The 21,851-nt window shown below is 35.4% G+C and overlaps 1 protein-coding gene across 2 annotated transcripts in view; it reads left to right on the forward strand.

The window, feature by feature from the left end:
* The window catches only part of DBF4 (DBF4 zinc finger), a 36,109-nt gene that overhangs the window by 12,358 nt on the left and 1,900 nt on the right, over window positions 1–21,851 (forward strand). The window contains exons 7-11 of one of the 2 annotated variants that reach the window (XM_025471476.3): window positions 11,638–11,674; window positions 13,152–13,197; window positions 16,428–16,556; window positions 17,049–17,163; window positions 20,290–20,414. In XM_025471476.3, coding sequence (XP_025327261.1) covers window positions 11,638–11,674; window positions 13,152–13,197; window positions 16,428–16,556; window positions 17,049–17,163; window positions 20,290–20,414 — 452 coding nt within the window. The remainder of the gene's footprint in view (window positions 1–11,637; window positions 11,675–13,151; window positions 13,198–16,427; window positions 16,557–17,048; window positions 17,164–20,289; window positions 20,415–21,851) is intronic. The other variant, XM_025471477.3, reaches the window with a different exon arrangement.

The raw sequence follows: 21,851 nt of genomic DNA on the forward strand, positions 1-21,851 counted from the left end.
GGGTTATAAGATTAAGCCCCATGCATGTCCAGGGTCTGCTTGAGATATTTCGCCCTCCCTCCCTCTCTTCTGCTCCTCCCCCTACTTGCACACTCTCACTCTAAAAAAAATAATCTTAAAAAGGGGAAGTATTCAGGCATATTTTGGTTTTGCACATGCAATTGTCCATATTCAACAGATCTCAGTCCTGTTAGGTGTTTGGCACTAGGAATATTTGCCCTCGTGAGATAAAAATTAAAGTGTGATAAATAGCAGTGAAACAGATCTTACTTTTCTCTTAAACAAGAAAGGATGAGAATACCAAATATCTGTAATCCAGAATGTATAACTGGTGAATTTGATTCTAATGCTTCAAAATTTTTCTGTATGTAAGAAAGTTTCTGGAAATTTTCTGGTTTGTTAAGTACTAAAAAACTCTTCAATAAAGATGGATTTGTTGGTCTTGAATGGCCATATATAAATCTTCTGCACACTAATACATACAAATTTTAAGGCATTAATTATATTGTATTTAATGCTCTAGTTAGCATGTATCTTTAAAAAATGTTGAATGAATGTATTTTGCTAAACTGTTTAAAGTGCTTGGATTTTTTTTCCTTTTCTGGTTTTACCTGAAATTTTGAGGATTTTTTTTGCGTATATATACACAAGGAATGTTGGTCTTTTACTTTTTCATGTCTTTGGTTTTAGAGTCAGGGTAATGCTGCTCTCGTAAAATGCTGGAACATATTTCCACTTACATTTTCTGGAAAAGTTTTATTTCTTAAATGTTTGATAGAATTGATACAAGGTTATCTGGTCCTGGAATTTTTTTTTGTTGGAAAATTCTCAACTATGAATTCAATTTTTTTATTAGATAAAAGAAATTCAGGTTATTTTTTTATTGAGTGTACTTTGGTAGTTTGTTTTTCAAGGAATTCGTACTTGTCTAAGCTGTCAAATTGATGGCAAAAGTATTTGTAATATTCCCTTATTAAGCTTTTAATGTTTGTCTTTCATTCCTGAAATCATTATTATTTTTCTTTTTCCTCCTTCATCATTTGGGATAGTTTTTATCAATTTAAGTTTTTCAAAGAATAGGTCTATAAATTTTTTTGAGTTCTGTTTACTGCAATCCCACACATTTTATGTAGAACTTTATCTACCTATCTATATATTTATATATGTAGATATATAGATAGATCTATATCTGTATATATGTACATACTCTTTCATAGCCCCTGTAGGTTCATAGCAAAATTGAGTAGAAGACAAGGATATTCCCATATACCCCTTACCTCTCAGTATACACACAGCCTTCCCCATAGTCAACATCCTATACCACGATGGTGCATTTGTTATAAATTGATATACTTTATTGACAGGTCATCATCAAAGTCCATAGTCTACATTAGAGTTCACTCTTTGTGTTGTACATTGTATAGGTTCACATAAATGAACAGTGACATGCCTGCCATCATAGTATCCTCCAGAATAGTTCCCATAAAATTGTTCCATGCTGCATTTATTTATCTCTTCTTCCCTCATTTACTCCTAACAACTACTTATCCTTTTTCCATAACTTGGCCTTTTCCTTCAATGTCATTTTTTTTTTGGAGTTCTAGAATATATAGTCTTTTCAGGTTGTGTTCTTGAGTTAGTGTTAAGCGGTTAAAGTTTCTCCATGTCTTTTTCATGACTTGATAGCTCCTTTGTTGTTATGGTTAATTACTGAATGATTCCATTGTCTGGATTTGCCACAGTTCATTCACCTTCTGAAAGACATCTTGGTTGCTTCCAAGCTTTGACATTATGAGAATTATGTATATAAACATCCATGTGTAGGTTTTTGTGTGGATATTAGTTTTCAACATATTTGGATAATACCAAGGAGCATGATTGCTGGATTATATAGTAAGAATATGTTTAATTTGGTAAGAAGCTGCCAAACTGTCTTTCAAAATGGCTGTACCATTTTGCATTTCCACTGGCAATGAATGGGCTCTTACTGATTTCTGTTTTAATTGTTATCGTCAGAACATAAATTTTGTGTGATTTCAATTCTTTTAAGTTTGTCAAGATTTGTATTGTCCAGAATACAGTCCGTACTTTTTTTTTAATGTATTTATTTGAGAGAGAGAGTAAGTACATGTGTGGTGGAGGGAGAGTGGAAAAGGACCGAGGGGGAGGGGGAGCGAAAGGGAGCAAATCTCAAGCAGACTCTGCACTGAATGTAGAATGTAGAGCTCAACACGGGGCTCGATCTCACATCCCAAAGATCATGAACTGAGACAAAACCAAGAGTAGATGCTTTACCCCCACTGAACCACCCTGGTGCCCCCAGAATATAGTCTGTTTTAATGCAAGTTCCATGTGCACTTAAAAATGTATATACTAAGGTTAATGGGCGGAATGTTCTATAGATGTCTAATAGGTCAGAGTGTATAGCTTTTTTGTTTGCATACTGATGTTCTGTCTTATTCTAGCCATTACAGAAAGAGAGGGGAGTATTAAGTTGCCAAATAAATTGTGGGTTTGTGTATTTTTCCATCTAGCTCATCATAGTTTTTGATTCGTGCATTCTGAGCCTTCTTAGATGTGCACATGTCTAATATTCCTATGTCTTCTTGGTGAATTGACCTTGTTAATATATAATGTTTCTCTGTCTCTGTTCTAAAGATTCTGAAGATACACTATAACCATGCCACCTTCCTTTTGATTAGTGTTTGTATGGTTTGTCTTTTTTTTCCTTCTACATTTAACATGCCTATGTATTTATTTTTAAAGTGGGTTTCTTTTTCTTTTTTTTTTTTTTACGATTTTATTTATTCATGAGGGACACAGAGGCAGAGAAAAAGGCAGGATGTAGGCAAAGGAAGGAGAAGCAGGCTCCATGCAAGGAGCCCGATGCAGGACTCGATCCTGGGACTCCAGGGTCATACTCTGAGCCGAAGGCCAGACGCTCAACCACTGAACCACCCAGGCATTCCCTAAAGTGGGTTTCTTATAGATAGTTGGAAGTTGTCTTTTTATTAATTATTTATTATTTTTATTAGCAATCTCTATATTTTAATTGGTATGTTTTAATTCATACTTAATAATTATTAGTGTCATTTAATTTAGGCCTGCAAATATACGAATATTTTTCTTTTGGTGTTCTTTGCAATTTATTCCTCTGCTGCTTTTCAGATTGTTTGAAGATTTATTTTTTGGCTTTTTGGCTATATCCATTTTTAATTTTTTTGTTTTATTTTAGTGGTTGCTTAGGTTAAACTATACCCGTGTAACTTCTCACAGTCTATTTAGAATTATATTTTACTCCCTTCAAATAAAATGTAGAAGCCTTAAAACTTTTTGAGCCCTTTTATCCTCCCCTACCAGTCCTTATGGTATAGTTATTTTTGTTAAATTTGCATTTATTGAGAAACCCACTAGGCAGTGTTATATCCTTTTTTGCTCAAAAAAGTCATGTAGAAGAGAATGTGAGAATATCTTTATTTTGCCTTCATTCCTGCAAGATCTTTTCACTGGATAAAAAATTCTGAATAAAAAATTATTTAGGTCAGTACTCTACAGGTGTTCTATAGCTATATTCTGATATCCATGATTTTGATGAAAAATCTACAGTCCTTCAGTTTTTTTATATATAATGATCATTTTTCTCTACTTAGATATTTTTTTTTTAGATTTTATTTATTCATTCATTCATGAGAGAGACAGACAGACTCCATGCAGGGAGCCCGATGCGGGACTCGATCCTGGGTCCCCAGGATCTCGCCCTGGCCTGAAGGCGATGGTAAACCGCTGAGCCACCTGGGTTGCCCTGTACTTAGATATTTTTAATTTATCTTTGGTTTTCAACAGTTTGCTTGTCATATGCCTAGGCATGGTTTACTTAGAGATGATTCTGTTTGTGGATCCCTAAGTTTCTTAAATCTGTAAATTTATATTTGGAAAGTTTAGGCTATTTCATTAAAATTATTTTTCTTCACTGTCCTGTTTTTTCTGTTTCTATATTTCCAGTAACAGTAAATTTAGATTTTTTTTATTATTAATTATAGCTAGAAACAAGGTACTTATTGGGTCCTTGAGACTCTCTTTTTTTCCCCATTCTTTTCTGTTTTCTTCTAATTAAAGATTTCTGTTCATCAGTTTTCCAGTTCACTGACACTTCACTTTGTCATCTATGTTGTGTTTTTAAGCCCATCCAGTTAATTCTCTACTTCAAATCATGTATTTTTCACTTCTACAATTTCCTTTTATGTGTGTGTGTGTGTGTGTGTGAACAAGTATACATATATGTGGTTTTTCTGTTGATAACTTAAATCTTTCCATCATTTTAAGGGCGTTTACCTTTAGAGTCTTTTTCTGATAATTTTTATGTCAAAATTGTCATCCAATGATCTTTTTCCCTTGGGGTTGGTATCCAATTATCTTTTCCCTCAAGAATTGATGTTTTTACTGGTTCTTAATAACGTCAAATAATAAAAAAAAGAAAAAAAATAATGTCAAATAATTCTTGAATTATGTTAACTATTATAAGTAGACTTCAGAGCTATTACAGTACTCTGGAAGATAATGATTTTGTTGCTGTCATGATTGGTGTGAGAGTGTGTGTGGGTGTATGTGTGATTGTTTTAGCAAACAGTCACTGAGTTTTGTTCAAACTTACTTCTCAATTTCTGTACATGGCAGTTCCAGTCTCAGTTTTGGGTTTCAAAGATTTGTATGCTGCTGTTTGTTCTGTACATGCATCATTTATAGGTTAGTCTAAGACTTGGGCAGTGGTTTTAAATCTTAGTTTTATTTTCAAAGCCTTGAAGTTAAGACTGGCACTTATGTGGGTTTATATAGGGAGTTAGGGATCCCCTTCTCCAGCTTGGTACTTTCTGCAGTTTCTGCTTCACTCTTCAGCCCACAGTGACTCTTTTCTTAGTTCCTCTGTTCAGAAAGTCAGGGTTCTCAATTTTAGCTGCCGAAGGCACCTGCAGTTTTATAATTCTACCCTTCAGGGTAGAACTGTAAAGAAAAGAAAGATAATAGTCCATGGATTCCCTTCATATTCTTTGGATTACAGGAACCTCTTTCTTATTTATTTCTAGCCAGAAATATGTGACTTATATAGGAGTTTATAGGAGTTTTAGCCATTGACTCCACTAACCTCTGTGATTAGAGGTTCATCCTTCAGGCAACATTGTGAGAAAAAGAAGATAAATGTACCCCCTTAAAGAGGCCTCTCAAGTTTGACTTCCTTCTACAATATGCCTGCTTTTGTTTACTTTTTAGTCCTCATGTAGTTGCTTATTGTATTTTGTCCAGAGTTTTAGTTGTAATCAGTGGGATTGATTGGCCATATTGGACATATTCCCCCTTGACAGGAATTGACATACTGTAATAAATGTTTAAATAATTCCTTTGTTTAGTCCATCGCAAAAATTTACTGAGTAAGGGTATAAAAATAACTTATGACTATTTTTAGATTATTTCACTAACTGTACCTTTCCCTCATTGGTTGATTTCTTGCTGTAAAGACAAAAACAATTATAGCTAAAATGCAAGGTATTTGTTGGATGTATTGTAAAAGTGAACTTGTATTATGTTCATTGTTTTCTTTGGTTGAGTTGATTTTTATTTTTTATATTTTCTACATTTTTTAATTTAAATTCAATTTGCCAACATAAAGTATAACACCCAGTGCTCATCCCATCAAGTGCCCTCCTCATTGCACATCCCCCAGGCATCCCATCCCCCCACCGACCTCCCCTCCTGCAATTCTTTGTATCCTAGAGTTAGGAGTCTCTCATGGTTTGTGTCCCTCTCTAATTTTTCCCACTCAGTTCCACACCTTTCCCTTATAATCCCTTTCACTATTTCTTAAAATCTTTTTTTTTTTTTTAATTTTTATTTATTTATGATAGTCACAGAGAGAGAGAGAGAGGCAGAGACTCAGGCAGAGGGAGAAGCAGGCTCCATGCACCGGGAGCCTGACGTGGGATTCGATCCCGGGTCTCCAGGATCGCGCCCTGGGCCGAAGGCAGGCGCCAAACCGCTGCGCCACCCTTTCACTATTTCTTACATTCCGTACATGAATGAAACCATATAATGTTTGTCCTCCGATTGACTTACTTAACTCAGCATAATACCCTTCAGTACTATCCACGTTGAAACAAATGGTGGGTATTCGCCTTTTCTAATGGCTGAGTAACCATCCATTGTATATATAGACCACATCTTCTTTATCCATTCATCTTTCAGTGGACACCGAGGCTCCTTCCACAGTTTGGCTATTGTGGACATTGCTTCTAGAAACATCGGGGTGCAGGTGTCCCGGTGTTTCATTGCATCTGTATCTTTGGGGTAAATCCCCAACAGTGCAATTGCTGGGTCATAGGGCAGGTCTATTTTTAACTCTTTGAGGAACCTCCGTACAGTTTTCCAGAGTGGCTGTATCAGTTTACATTTCCACCAACAGTGCAAGAGGGTTCCCCTTTCTCCACATCCTCTCCAACATTTGTTGTTTCCTGTCTTGTTAATTTTCCCCATTCTCACTGGTGTGAGGTGGTATCTCATTGTGGTTTTGATTTATATTCCCTGATGGCAAGTGATGCGGAGCATTTTCTCATGTGCTTGTTGGCCATGTGTATGTCGTCTTTGCAGAAATGTCTGTTCACGGAGATCCCTGGGTGGCTCAGTGGTTTGGCGCCAGCCTTTGGCCCAGGGTGCGATCCCAGAGTCGGGCTCCCGGCATGGAGCCTGCTTCTCCCTCCTCCTGTGTCTCTGCTTCTTTCTCTCTCTCTGTGTCTATCATAAAAATAAATAAATAAATAAATCTTTAAAATAAAACGAAATGTCTGTTCACGTCTTCTGCCCATTTAACTGGATTATTTGATTTTTGGGTGTTGAGTTTAATAAGTTCTTTATCTCCATTCTGAAGGTTGTCATTTAGTTTTGTTGACTGTTTCTTTTGCTGTGCAGAAGCTTTTTATTTTGGTTAAGTCCCAATGGTTCATTTTTGCTTTTGTTTCCCTTGCCTTCATAGATGTATCTTGCAAGAAGTTGCTGTGGCCAAGTTCAAAAAAGGTGTTGCCTGTGTTCTCCTGTAGGATTTTTTTTTTTTTTTTTTTTTCTCCTGTAGGATTTTGATGGATTCTTGTCTCACATTTAGATCTTTCATCCATTTTGTGTATGGTGTAAGAGAATGGTCTAGTTTCATTCTTCTGCACTTGGCTGTTCAATTTTCGCAGCACCATTTATTGAAGAGACGGTCTTTTTTTCAGTGGATAGTCTTTCCTGCTTTGTCAAATATTAGTTGACCATAATATTGAGAGCCCATTTCTGGGTTCTTTATCCTGTTCCATCGATCTATGTGTCTATTTTTGTGCAAGTATTATACTGTCTTGATGATTACAGCTTTGTAATACAGCTTTTTTTTTTAAGATTTTATTTATTTATTCATGAGAGTCACAGAAATAGAGAGTGAGAGAGAGAGGCAGAGACACAGGCGGAGGGAGAAACAGGCTCCATGCAGGGAGCCCGATGCGGAACTCGATCCCGAGACTCCAGGATCACGCCCTGGGCCAAAGGCAGGAGCTAAACCGCTGAGCCATCCAGGGATCCCCTGTAATACAGCTTTAAATTTATCATTTTGATGCCCCAGGCATTAGTTTTCATTTTCGATATTCCCCTGGCTATTCGGGGTCTTTTCTGATTCCATACAAATCTTCAGGTTACTTGTTCCAACTCTGTGAAGAAAGTCCATGGTATTTTGATAGGGATTGTATTGAATGTGTAAATTGCCCTGGGTAGCATAGACATCTACACAATATTTATTCTTCCAATCCATGAGCATGGAATGTTTTTCCATCTCTTTATGTTTTCCTCAATTGCTTTCACAAGTGTTCTGTAGTTTTTAGGGTATAGATCCTTTACCTCTTTGGTTAGGTTTATTCCTAGGTATCTTATGCCTTTGGGTGCAATTGTAAATGGGATTGACTCCTTAATTTCTCTTTCTTCAGTCTCATTGTTAGTGTATAGAAATGCCATTGATTTCTGGGCATTGATTTTGTATCCTGCCACGCTACCAAATTGCTGTATGAGTTCTAGCAATCTTGGGGTGGAGGCTTTTGGGTTTTCTATGTAGAGTATCATGTCATCAGCAAAGAGGGAGAGTTTGACGACTTCTTTGCCAATTTGAATGCCTTTAATGTCTTTTTGTTGTCTGATTGCTGAGGCTAGGACATCCAGTACTATGTTGAATAGCAGTGGTGAGAGTGGACATCCCTGTCTTGTTCCTGATCTTAGGGGAAAGGCTCCCGGTGCTTCCCCATTGAGAATGATATTTGCTGTGGGCTTTTTGTCGATGGCTTTTAAGATGTTGAGGAATGTTCCCTCTATCCCTACACTCTGAAGAGTTTTGATCAGGAATGGATGCTGTATTTTGTCAAATGCTTTCTCTGCTTCTATTGAGAGGATCGTATGATTCTGTTTTTTCTTTTATTGATAATGATATCGGGTTGATTGTTTTACGAATGTTGAACCACCCCTTGCATCAGGGATAAATCCCACTTGGTCATGGTGAATAATCTTCTTAATGTACTGTTGGATCCTATTGGCTAGTATCTTGCTGAGAATTTTTGCATCCACGTTCCTCAGGGATATTGATCTATACTCCTTTTTCGATGGGGTCTTTGGTTTTGGAATCAAAGTAATGCTGGCCTCATAAAACAAGTTTGGAAGTATTCCCTCCCTTTCTATCTTTCGAAACCGCGTTAGTAGAATAGGTATTATTTTTTTAAATGTTTGATAGAATTCCCTTGGGAAGTCATCTGGCCCTGGACTTTTGTGTCTTGGGAGGTTTTTGATGACTGCTTCAATATCCTCACTGGTTATTGGCATGTTCAGGTTTTCTGTTTCTTCCTGTTCCAGTTTTGGTAATTTGTGGGTTTCCACAAATTTTATTATTTTGAGTCTTTTTTCTTTTTAATAAGTCTGGTTGGTGTTTATCTCTCTTATTAATTCTTTTAGAGAACCAGCTTTTGGTTTTGTTTATCTGTTCTGCAGTTCTTCTGGTCTCTATTTCATTGAGTTCTCTGATTTTTATTACCTCTTTTCTTCTGCTTGGTTTAAGCTTTGTTGTTCTTTCTCCAATTCCTTTAAGTGCTTAGGTTAGCTTGTGTATGAGTTTTTTCCAATTTTTTGAGGGAGGCTTGTATTGCAATGTATTCCCTCTTGGGACTCCTTTTGCTGCCAAAGATTTTGAACGGTTGTATCTTCCATTTTCTTTAGTTTCCATGAATCTTTTTAATTCTTCTCTTAAGTTCCTGGTTGACCCATTCATTTTTTTAAGTAGGATGCTCTTTAACCTCCATGTGTTTGAGTTTCTTCCAAATTTCTTCTTGTGATTGAATTCTAGTTTCAAAGCATTGTGGTCTGAAAATATGCAGGGGACAATCCCAATCTTTTGGTATTGGTTGAGGCCTGATTTGTAACCCAGTATGTGGTCTATTCTGGAGAAAGTTGCATGTGTACTTGAGAAGAATGTGTATTCAGTTGAGTTCAGATGGAAAGTTCTGTATGTATCTGAAATATATTTGGTCAAGTGTATCATTCAAGGCCCTTGTTTCTTTGGTGATGTCCTGCTTAGAATATCTGTCATTTGCTGAGAGTGCTGTGTTGAAGTCTCCTACTATTCGTGTATTATTAAGTATCTCTCTATTTTGGTTGTTAACTGATATATTTGGCAGCTCCCACATTAGGAGTATAAATATTCATAATTGTTGGGTCTTCTTGTTGGATAGACGCTTTAAGTATGATATAGTGTACTTCTTCATCTCTTACGACAGTATTTGGTATAAATTCTAATTGATCTGATATTCTGATACGAGGATTGCTACCCCAGCTTTTTTGGGGGGGACCATTTGAATGGTAAATGGGTCTCCACCCCTTCATTTTCAGGCTGGAGGTATCCCTAAAATTTGTAGACAACAAGTAGATGGGTCTTGCTTTTTTATCTAGTCTGATTCCCTGTGTCTTTTGATGGGATCATTTAGCCCATTCACGTTCAGAGTAACTACTGAAAGATACGAATTTAGTGTCATCATATTATCTGTAGTCTCTGTTTTTGTGGATTGTTTCTTTGGGCTCTCTTTCTTGTACAGGGTCCCCCTTAATATTTCCTACAGAGCTAGTTTGGTGGTCACATATTTCAGTTTCTGCCTATCTTGGAAGCTCTTTATATGTCCTTCTCTTCTGAATGACAGCCTTGTTGGATAAAGTATTTCTTGGCTGCATGTTTTTCTCATTTAGTACCCTGTATATATCATGCCAGCCCTTTCTAGCCTGCCAGGTCTCTGTGGAGAGGTCTGCTGTTAATCTGCTATTTCTCCCCATATAAGTTAAGAATCTCTTGTCTTGAGCTGTTTTAAGAATTTTTCTCTTTATCTTTGAAATTTGCAAGTTTGACTATTAAATGTCGAGGTGTTGAATGATTTTTATTGATTTTTAGGGGGTCTTCTATCACTTAGATCTGAATGCCTCTTTCCTTCCACAGATTAGGGACATTCTCACCTATGATTTGTTCAAATATATGTTGTGGTCCTCCCTCTCTCTCAACGTCTTCTGGAATCTCTATTAGACATATATTCTTCCTTCTCAAGCTATCATTTATTTCCCTAAGCCTTTCCTCATGAGCTCTTGTTTTTCTCTTTTTTTCCTCAGCTTCCTTCTTACCCATCAGCTTGTCTTTGATGTCACTCCCTTTCTTCCACCTCATTGACCCTAGCAGTTAGAACATCCAGTTTGGATTGCATCTCAGCGAAACTGGTTTTAATTTCGGCCTGATTAGATCTCAGTTCTGCAGTAACAAAGTCTCTAGAGTCTTTATGCTTTTTTCCAGAGCCACCATTAACTTTATAATTGTACTTCTGAATTGAATTTCTGACATGGTATTTAAATCCACATTCTGTAACTGTGGCAGAGAATACTGTTTCTGGTTCTTCTGTAGTGAATACTTCCTTCTAGTCACTTTGTCCAATGCAGACTGGCTGAATGAGCAAGCTGAATCAAAACTATCAACCACAACCTTGTTAGAAGCAAATACTTTCTCTCTGTAGCATTCCAGCTGTCCTCTCTTTACATATGAGGTCCAATTCATAGGTGTCCAGGATGTTCTGAAAGTTAACCTAGGTAAGTTTGTGGGACCAGATGAGTTGAAGACCCCTAATCTTCCACCATCTTGCCAGTCCCCCTTGGTTGAGTTGATTTTTATTATTATTATTTTTTAATGATTTTATTTATTCATGAGAGAGACAAAGAGAGGGGCAGAGACACAGGCAGAGGGAGAAGCAGGCTCCTCACAGGGAGCCCGATGTGGAACTCGATCCCTGATCTGGGATCACGCCCTGAGCCCAAAGGCAGATGCTCAATCACTGAGCCACCCTGGCGTCCTGGTTGAGTTGATTTTTAAAAGCAAGTTTTTCTTTTTTTCCCCCACAGAACTGTAGTAATCACCTGTTTAAAATATAGTTCTTCATCTTTTTATTTTTATACAGTTCTTATATGATTATCTTCTGGATAAAAATGAGCAGTTGGAGTTGATGCTTTCATTGTACTTTCAAACCCAGTCTGTTCACCCTTTTTTTTTTTTTTTTTTTTTTTTAGGGGAAAAGAGTAGGTATTGGCACACAGAAAGCAAGAAGTAAGTATTTTGATATCTTTACCTGTATTTGATTTGCTTTTAGAAAATAAAACAAATCTTTAAAAAATCCTCTAAAGTAACATGTTAACTAAACCCTTCAAGGAATGTGTTTAGTAGGTCTTAGCTTTTTTTTAAGACTGTGGACCTCGGTGGCACACTGGTGAAGCTTACAGACCCCTTTACAGAAACAATTTTTTAAAATCATTTAAAAAATTATTAGATTACTGAAAAAGTCAGGAAGTGAAATAAAGTCAAAATATTTTTAATTTTTAATGATGCTATACTTGATTTTTTTAAACATTTAAAACAAGTTTTAGCAGTGATTCTAATTGCTACTCTTAATTTTGAAGTGGTGAGCACAAATGATGCTTTGAGATATCTTTAATAACTAAGATAATATGAAGGTATTTCTTTCATTTGGTTTTAGAATTATAGGCACTGCTAATATCCCTGTGATTTTGTTGCTTATATGCATAACTAGAGGAAGCATTAAATTTTAGGGATCAGTGGAAATAGAAGTTGGATTCGTTTCCTGTTTTAGCTCATGATTCTCCTGAATTCTATTCATAGATTTTTGGGGGAATCCCTTCATTTTAAGAATCGCAGAGTATGGACAGAATTTCTTTGACTTCGGAAATGAACTGATACTTTAAAATACCACACCTGAGACTTAGAACTGCGAATTGAAATGAAATAGATAAGGCATAAAGATAGTCCTTGACTTAAGATGGTGTGCCTTAAAATTTTTCAACTTTACAATGGCGCAAAAGCAATGCACGTTCAGTAGAAACTGTACTTTGAATTTTGAATGTTGATCTTCTTTGGGGTATGTAGTATGCCATTGGATAATCTCGTGATGCTGGGCATTGGCAATGAACTGCAGCTCTCATTCAGTCACGTGGTCAAAGGGCAAACAATATTGTTTTTCACTTTTCATATAGTATTCAACAAATTACATCACATATTCAACATTTTTTTATATAATTTTTTTAAGATTTTATTTATTTATTAATGAGAGACACAGAGAGAGAGCGCGCAGCAGAGACACAGGCAGAGGGAGAAGCAGGCTCCATGCAGGGAGCCTGATGTGGGACTCGATTCCGGGTCTCCAGTATCAGGCCCTGGGCTGAAGGCGGCACTAAACCGCTGAGCCACCTGGGCTGCCCTCAACATTTTTTTTTTAATAAAGTGGGTTTATGTTCAATGATTTTGCCCAACTATAGGCTAGTATAAGTATTCTGAGCATTTTTTAAGTTAGGCTACGGCTAAGCTATGATGTTTGATAGGTGTATTAAATGCATTTGGAACTTAGGATGTTTTCAACTTAAAAGGAGTTTGTCGAAGTGTAACCCTAATTGTAAATTGAGGAAAAAATCTGTACATGGTTTAATGAGATTTTCTTTAGCCAGAGTTTTTTGTTTTGTTTTAATTTCCTGCATTTGTACATATCTAATAATATGTTTTTTATGTTCTCAAGCAGGTAGACTCAAAAAACCTTTTGTAAAGGTAGAAGATATGAGTCAGTAAGTATCTGAGTTCAGTCAGTAATATATATAAATCTAATATTAAAAGAGAAAATTAAAAAGAAAATTTAAGCTATCTCTTCTAATACTGTTAGGTCTCTTTATGTTACATTTATATTATACTTAATATACAGGTGGCATAAGTTGCAGAAAATAGCATAACTACTTTTTGCTCAAAAATTAAGAATTTTTAGCTGTTTCAGTATGCTATAGATGATAATTCCTTGAAATATCTAGAGCAGTCATGAGACCAGCTCATTTCAAATAACCATTCACTAGCTAAATATAATACCATATGATTTAGAACTACTACTTAAAGATTGCTTCTACTTTTTGAAAAATATTAGGTACTATTTGAAAGTAACATCTAATTTAGTAGCTTTCCTGAACTTATTCTAAAGTTTTATAGGGTAATCTTAATAAGGACTAGATACAGGTGAATTAATTTCGCATGGGAGATTTCGGTAACTTTTTCTTGACATTTTAGTTACTACTTTAGACATGTGTGATTAATTCTTTGGGTACTCACTGAAGTGACAAAGATGTGTTGAATGCTGCTTTATACAAAATGTATTACTATGAAAAAAAAAAATGCAGTTCAAAAGTAGGCACCAGTACATGGAAAGGCCTCTCATCATCTTGGGTTGGAAGACTTCATATTGCAAAGATGTCAGTCCTGCTTAAAGCGGTCTACAGATTCAGAATAATTCCTATCAAAATCCCAATGACGTTTTTGCAGAAAGAGAAAAATCCATTCTAAAATTCATACCAAATCATCCAAAGTAATCTTGAGAGGAAAAACAAAGTTGAAGATCTAAACTTTCCTGATTTGAGAATTTACTAAAAGCTATAGTAATCACAACAGCCTTGTTAATGATGTAAAAACAAATGTGTAGACCAAAAGAAAAGAAAGAGCTAAGAAATCTTTACATGTGGGTCAAATGACTGTTGATAAGGATGTAAAAGATCATTCAGTGGGGAATGGACAGTCTTCAGCAAATGGTATTGGAAAAACTACACATCCACATGCAGAATAAAATTGGACCATTAATTTATAACATGAAATTAACTCAAAATAGATCAAAGACCTAAAAGTTTAAAACTCTTGGAAGAAAATAGGGGAAAAGCTTTATGACATTGAATTTTGCAGTGATTTCTTGGATATGATGTGAAAAGCACAGCAACAAAGTTATAAGTTTGTGTACACAACAGAGTGAAATGGGATGGAACCATGGAATGGGAGAAGATCTTTGTAAAACATATATCTAACAAAATAAAATATGCGGGGGAACTTAGATGATGGAATGGGAGGACCTAAGCTTACGGCTTCTCTTGTGTACAACTGGTTAACACAGCCCTTGCATCCAAATAAACCAGAGAATGATCTGAAAGCTGGCAGAACAAACTTCACAACTATGTAGAGAAGAAGCTACATCTGAGACATTTGGAAGGGCAGAGATGGTGATTAGGAGCCGCCTGCGAGAGGGAGGAAGCTGTAGGCCTTGGCTCTGAGAGGTCAAATCACTAGGGAGCCTTTTAGGGGAAGATGAATCCCCATAGTGTCTGGCTTTGAAAACCAGAGGGGTGAAATTCCTGACTTTGTATAACCAGTGAGCCTGGGATCCTAGAGCTTTAAAAGTCAGCTGACTCAGCACTGGGTAAGCTAGGAGGGCAAGTGATAGCTGGATCTCTACTCTTAAAGAGACAGCAGCCTGTGGAGAGGCAACGTAGAATTTACAGCTGGCATAATACCTGAGGCAAACAGGGACACTGAGTGATTTAGAGAATTGTTAAAATACTGTATTCTACACCTGAAACTAGTAAGACTGTGTTAACTATACTGGAACTCAAATAAAAACCTAATTTATTTAAAGATGAAATATGAACAAATTAACAACGGAAAATCAAATTATCAGTTTTTTGTGTTTTGTTTTAAGATTTATTTAAGAGAAAGCATGTTTGCACTCCTGAGTATAGGGAAGAGCAGAGGGAGAGAATATCAGGCAAACTCCCTGCTGCCCACCTTGGCGCTCTGTCTCAAGGTGCATGAGATCATGACCTGAGCTGAAACCAAGATTCCGACCCTTAACTGACTGAGGCACTCGGTGCCCCTCAAATTATCAGATTTAAAAAATGGGCAAAGGACTTTACATTCCTATAAGATAAACAAATTGCCAAGAAACACATTAAAGATGTTCAACGTCACTAATCATCAGAGAAATACAAGTGAAAACCACAATGAGATATCCATTGCCTCGCACCCATTAGGAGGCTGTTATAAAAAAAACAAAACAAAACCTTTAGAATAATAGGTATTGACAAGGAAGTGGATGATTTAGAACCCTTGTGCACTGTTGATGGGATTATAAAATAGTGTAACCACTACAGAAAACAGTATGGATATTCTTCATAAAATTGGAACTGTGATATGATCTAGCAGTTTCACCTCTGGTTATATATCCAAGGAAATTGAAAGCAGGGTCTCTGAAAAGGTACTTGCACATGCATATTGGTAGCAGCACTATTTATGGTAGCCGAGTGGCAGAAATGATCCATATGTCCATCAAGAGATAAATGGATTATGTGATATATACATAAGATGGAATCTTACTCAACCTTAAAAAGGAATGAAATTCTGACACATTCTCTACAATGTGGATAAACCTTGAGGATATTATGCTGAGTGAAATAAAAGGAAAAATATTGCATGGTTCCATTTGAAGTACTTAAGAGTAGTCAGACTCATAAAATGGAATGATGATTGTCCGGGGTTGGCAGAGAAGGGAGAATGGGGAGTTACTGTTTAATAGGTATGGAGTTTTTGGAAGATGAAAAGGGTTGTGGAAGATGGATGATGTTAATGGTTGGAAAACACTGAATGTACTTAAAGCAGCTGAACTATAGTCCTAAAAAAGGGTAAGATAGTGGCACCTGGCTGGCTCAGTTGGTAGGGCATGTGACTCTTGATTTCAGAGGTCAAGCCCCCTTTTGGGCATAAAGATTACCTTGAAAAAAGAAAAAGGTTAAGATAATAAATTTTATGGGTTATTTTACCATAATTAAATAAAAATTTGTGTTTTAAAAAAAGAATAGATTTAGGAATTGGGAAGGGAAACGTGATTTCTATTATTTATTTCAGATTCCAGATAAATTCCATGATTTTGAAATATAAGATTTCAGTTGTATTTTTTTTATCATAATCTCATGTACTTGTCTTGTTTTTTTTTTAGACTTTATAGACCATTTTATCTTCAGTTGACCAATATGCCTCTTATAAATTACTCTATTCAGAAGCCCTCCAGTCCATTTGATGTAGATAAGCCATCTAGCATCCAAAAGCAAACTCAGGTTAAACTAAGGTTGGTTTAACCCTCTAGTAATTTTTTTTTCTTTTTAAGCCAACATTTAAAATAATTCATGTAATGCCATGATGGGATATGTGTGTGTGTGTGTGTGTGTGTGTGTGTGTGTGTGTGTGTATTTGTGATCACTCTGAAGGTTTTTCCCCCTGTATATTTTTAACGCCCCTTTGTTGGATTAGAAGTCTAAATCTCTTTTAAGTATGTCACATTTAGACATGTTAGATCAGTAGATTAAGGTTGAACTGTGGCTTGCAAATATTTACAAGTAATTAAAATGCATTACTCTTCCTAAGTGATCTGAAATACTCTAGAATATGCACTACATTTTTTAGTTTGCTTCTCAATTTCTTAAAAAGAAATATATTTAAAAGTGTTCGTTGATACAAATATCTGTGGAGATTATGGCATGTTTGATACGTGAGGATTGTGCATTCTGTAAATTACTTTTAATGTTCAGCACTTAATTATTTCATCATATATTTCTATTAGAATCCAAACGGAGGGCAATAAAGGTGGTGGAATCCCAGTTCAACTCCAATTGAAAGAGAAGAAAAAAAAAGGATATTGTGAATGTTGCTTGCAGAAATATGAAGATCTTGAAACTGTAAATGTGATTTTGTATTTGGGGTTGATATTTCTAAAACTATGAATATTTACAATCTAAATTTTAGCTTATTTTTCTTACTGTGGTTTACAACTTGATAATGACTAAATAGCATGTATTTCTTTTTTATAGTATTATCTTAAATTTTAGAAACCCAAAGTGGGAAAATGTATATTGAAAAGTAATTTTTATTCAATCAAATGTTTATTAAGTACCTGTGTTGTACCAATCACTACTCTGGAATACGCAGTATTGAACAAAAGAAACCAGTTCTCTACCTTTGTGAAAATTACATTCTATGGCAGGGAAGGAGAGATAGCTAACCACATGGTAAGAAAATAATTAGGTATATATAGAGAGAATATCAGATGTATTCAGTGAGAAACTATCAAGCAGGAATGGGGCTATAGGTATTTATTTAGACAAGGAATAGCTAACTGATCAAGTGATGTTTGAGTAGAGACCTAGGAAGTGAGGGAATAAGATTTGTGGATATTGAAATGAGCAGTATAAAAAGTGCTAAATTAAACTGATGGATGGGATTAAAGAAATCATTAAACTAATGGTGATGACCTGGCGGAAGTGTTGAGACTTGGTCAGATTGTGAATATAATCTAAAGGTGGGGCAAAGAGGTTTTGCCAAGTGGATTCAATGTTGAGAGTGAGTAGAAGATGCTTCAGGCCAGAGCAATTAAAAAATAGGTTTATGACTTACTAACGGAAGGATGAGAAGAAAGTAGAGATTATTCTTTGAAGTAGCAGAAAGAGAATATTTGGAAGGCGATTTGGGATGAAGTAACACTTTTGAAGATGCGAACTATTTATAGTTTGTCAAGTGAAATAAAAAAAAGAGCTTTAGATCCATGCTGCCCAGGTTTGTATCCTGGTTTCCTGTTTGTGTGACCTTGGACAGTGGTAGGCTCTGCTTATTAAATTTTAGTTGTTACTATTTAAGTTGTTCATTCTAGTAGGAAGGTGTAGTAGGTAAGTAGCACTAAAACGTGCTTGATTTGGAAGAAGATGGTGGGGAAGTTAAGGAGAATATTTATAAATATCTAGGAGATAACCTATCTCTTTTCAGACTCTAAATTGAAGTTTTATTTTTTAATAACTCAAAATATATTTGTGTGTTTTCATAATAAAATATGATTAAGATGATTTTTTAAAGATTTTATTTATTCATGCATGAGAGACACACACAGAGAGAGAGGCAGAGACATAGGCAAAGAGAGAAGCAGGCTCCGTGCAGGGAGCCCAATGTGGGACTCAATCCCAAGGCAGACACACTCAACCACTGAGCCACCCATGCATCCCATTTTAAGATTGTTTTCAATCAGAAGCTAATTCTATTTCAAATATTTCCCTTCCAAAAATCATTTTGAAATTTAAATTATAGATTAGTCCCTAAATCTTCCTTTGCTGTTATTACAATAGAATAATTTACAAGGATTTTTTTTTTTTTTTAAGATTTTATTTATTTATTCATGAGAGACACAGAGAGGCAGAGACATAGGCAGAGGAAGAAGCAGGACTTAATGCAGGACTCGATCCCAGGACCCTGGGATCACAACCTGAGCCAAAGGCAGACACTCAACCACTGAGCCACCCAGGCACCCCAGGGATGTTTTCCTTAATATCACTTTATAATCTTAATTTAATGCTCAGAAAACATTGGGACAAAAAATTAAAAACCTTGGTCACTGATTGACACAAGGGAGGAAACTTAGTAGTAGATGTTGAGATTGATATTTTAAAATCATTTTTTATTAGTTTTTATGTATATTTCCTTAGTCACTGAGAATAAAATACTCTTGTTTTTTGAATCTTAGATTTCACAGTGCTTCATTTCCACCTGCATCAGGGCATTCATTTAACAAATTTGATTACTGGCTATTAAGCAACAACAAACAGGCAAACGTATTCCCCTTAGATATCTTATGGTTTAACAGAGAAGGTAGATCTAAAACAATGCACTTGCAAGTAGGATAGTGATAGTGTCACAAAAGTAAAGTGTACGGTACAGTAGTAATAATGAGAGTACTTAAGGTAGGATGAGGGGCATAGAAAGCTCAATTAAGAAAAGTAATATTTAAATCAAGACTAAAAAAAGGTTGAATGATAAGAGGTAGGGTTGAGAATAGGGGGCAGCTTCACAAAAGCTGGAGATTTCTCCCAAGAACAGGAATAAATGGATTGTGAACTTAAAAAGTTAATGTTTCTTTTTAAATTTTAATCCTTTCTCATCTATTTAGCATTACTGGCCATAGATAATTTGTATGTGGTAAATTTTTCAGGTAATAATCCAGAATACTATTTTTTGTGATCACTGGAGAATTTAGTTTTTGGAAATACAATCAGATCATCAAAAGTTACATGAAGCTGGAGTAACAGAAATGATCATCTTGGTACAGCCTTCTAAGTGGTGTACAGCCTTTTAGATTCAATTCCTTGATCAGCTGACAGAAAAATAATAAAATTAGCCTGAAGCCTCTGTACCTCTTTAGGGGGAGCTTTATTTCCTTGGAGTTTTATCCCCGTGCACTGAGCTTGTTTACTTTTGTTCTTCACCATTCTTAAGACTGAGAGTAACTATCAACTATATTTCAGTTTTTAAAAAAAGAAAGGCTGAGAATAACTTATATATCCTCTGTTATAAGCATTGGGTAGTTGAGATGTTTACTTGCTCGTTCTCATATATTTTCCTCAAAGAAATTTTTTTTATACTTAACATTCATTGTACTTCATTTGTTTTTGTAAACTGCCTTCTGGATTCTTGTTATGTTAAAGTATAATATTTATTTAATATTTTATAAGCCCTACTATATTTAGGGGTAATTGTATAAGGATAAAATAAAGGGGAAGAATTTCTCAATATTAGCACACTGTAAATTTTAAATGTTACTGTTGTATTTGCCCATCTTTATCTTCATTTTCTGATGTAGTTTATTCGTTGGCAATTCCATTTAAACCACAAATTTACTTAACATTCTTTGAAGTTCGAGTAAGGGACATTTCTTTAGAGTAGTTATTAGAAATCCAGTTTTAGGAGCATGAAAATATTAGAAAACTTGAACAAAAAGAAATCTATTGGCTTTAATATATGACTTACATGCTTTTTTGTTTCAGCATCTTCTAAGTGAACAACACAGAAACTTTGCACAGAGTAATCACTATCAAGTTGTTGATGATATTGTATCTAAGTTAATTTTTGACTTTGTGGAATATGAAAGGGACATGCCTAAAAAGAAAAGGTAATTTATCAACCTAAGTTTTAAATTGTACTGGCATATTAAACAATTTCATTAAACTAAAAATAATCCAAAGTTTTCTGTTCTTAAGAAGAAGAATAATAAATTTTCAGAATGTGAAGAACTGATTACTTCTTTTCTCTCCATTCCCACCACCCCTTCTCCACTACCAAAAGTGCTTCTTTTAGATTAAGGTTTTCATCTTAATGTTAGAGTCTAAAAAACCAGACAGTAAATATTTTAGTTTTTGAACCATAACATCTTTCTTTCACTACTTAGCTTTTTGTCATTGTACAACGAAAGCAGCTTCAGACAATGTGTAAATGAAGAGATGTGGCTGTGTTCCAATAAAACTTCAGATTTAGTCCATATCTTATTTAGTTTATTAGCTTCTGGTTTAGGACCATAAAGTTTACCGACTACGTGAACTAAAAAAACTAGAATTTTTAGTTAATCTTAAGGAGTTTAAATAAACTTCCTCTACTTAACCTCTTGTAGGTCTTCTTTATACTTTCACTGAATACATTTTACTTAAGTTCTACTTGCCGATAATACTTACTAATGGTTCTGACAGGACTTTTAAGTGTGAATATAGTGCTGTTCATTGATAGTTTACTGCACATTGACTAAATGATCCTGGTTAGATTGTCCCTATAAATCCAAAATTTAAAAAAATTCTTTTAAATGCTAAAATTGATAACTCATTAGGTTATTCAGTCCTTATATCTGTTTTTATTTATTTATTTTTTTAATATTATTTATTCATGAGAGACACAGAGAGAGATAGAGAGGCAGAGACACAGGCAGAGGGAGAAGCAGGCTCCGTGCAGGAAGCCTGACATGGGATTCCATCCTGGGTCTCCAGGATCGTGCCCTGGGCGGAAGGCAGGCACCAAACCACTGAGTCACCCGGGCTGCCCCATTATATCTGTTTTTAGACTAATCTTAAGGCATAAGGAAGATTAGAAAATAGGATACCAAGGTACAGCTTTTGAAAATTAACTGGGAAGTCTTGGCTTATATCTAGGTAGAACAGTTTCTAAACTTCATATTTCTGTAGCATTCAGAATGGTTTTTCATGGGTGACTTAATAATACGATATTTGGAGAGGAGGCATATTTTCAACTATTAAAACTATATCGGCTACTGTAAGAATATAAAATGCCCTAAAAATTTAATCTGCAAAATTCTGAACTAGTACTTGGATATAAGCTGGTTTTTCCTTAATTATATTATCTGCACAATTTTTATCTGTATACAAGTCACCTAAACATCTTTAGACATTAAACACCTAAAGCAGTATTGGACTAGTATTTTCAATTTTTAATACTCCCATTTGTTCAAGAGGAATCTTAAGTGAAAGTATAAACAAATATAAAAGGGTCCATGCTGGTTTTGAAGAGGCAGACTGAATTCTGTATTTCTCTAGTGTTATCTGTG

The sequence above is a fragment of the Canis lupus genome, chromosome 14, assembly GCF_003254725.2.
Source record: "Canis lupus dingo isolate Sandy chromosome 14, ASM325472v2, whole genome shotgun sequence".
NCBI lineage: Eukaryota > Metazoa > Chordata > Mammalia > Carnivora > Canidae > Canis > Canis lupus.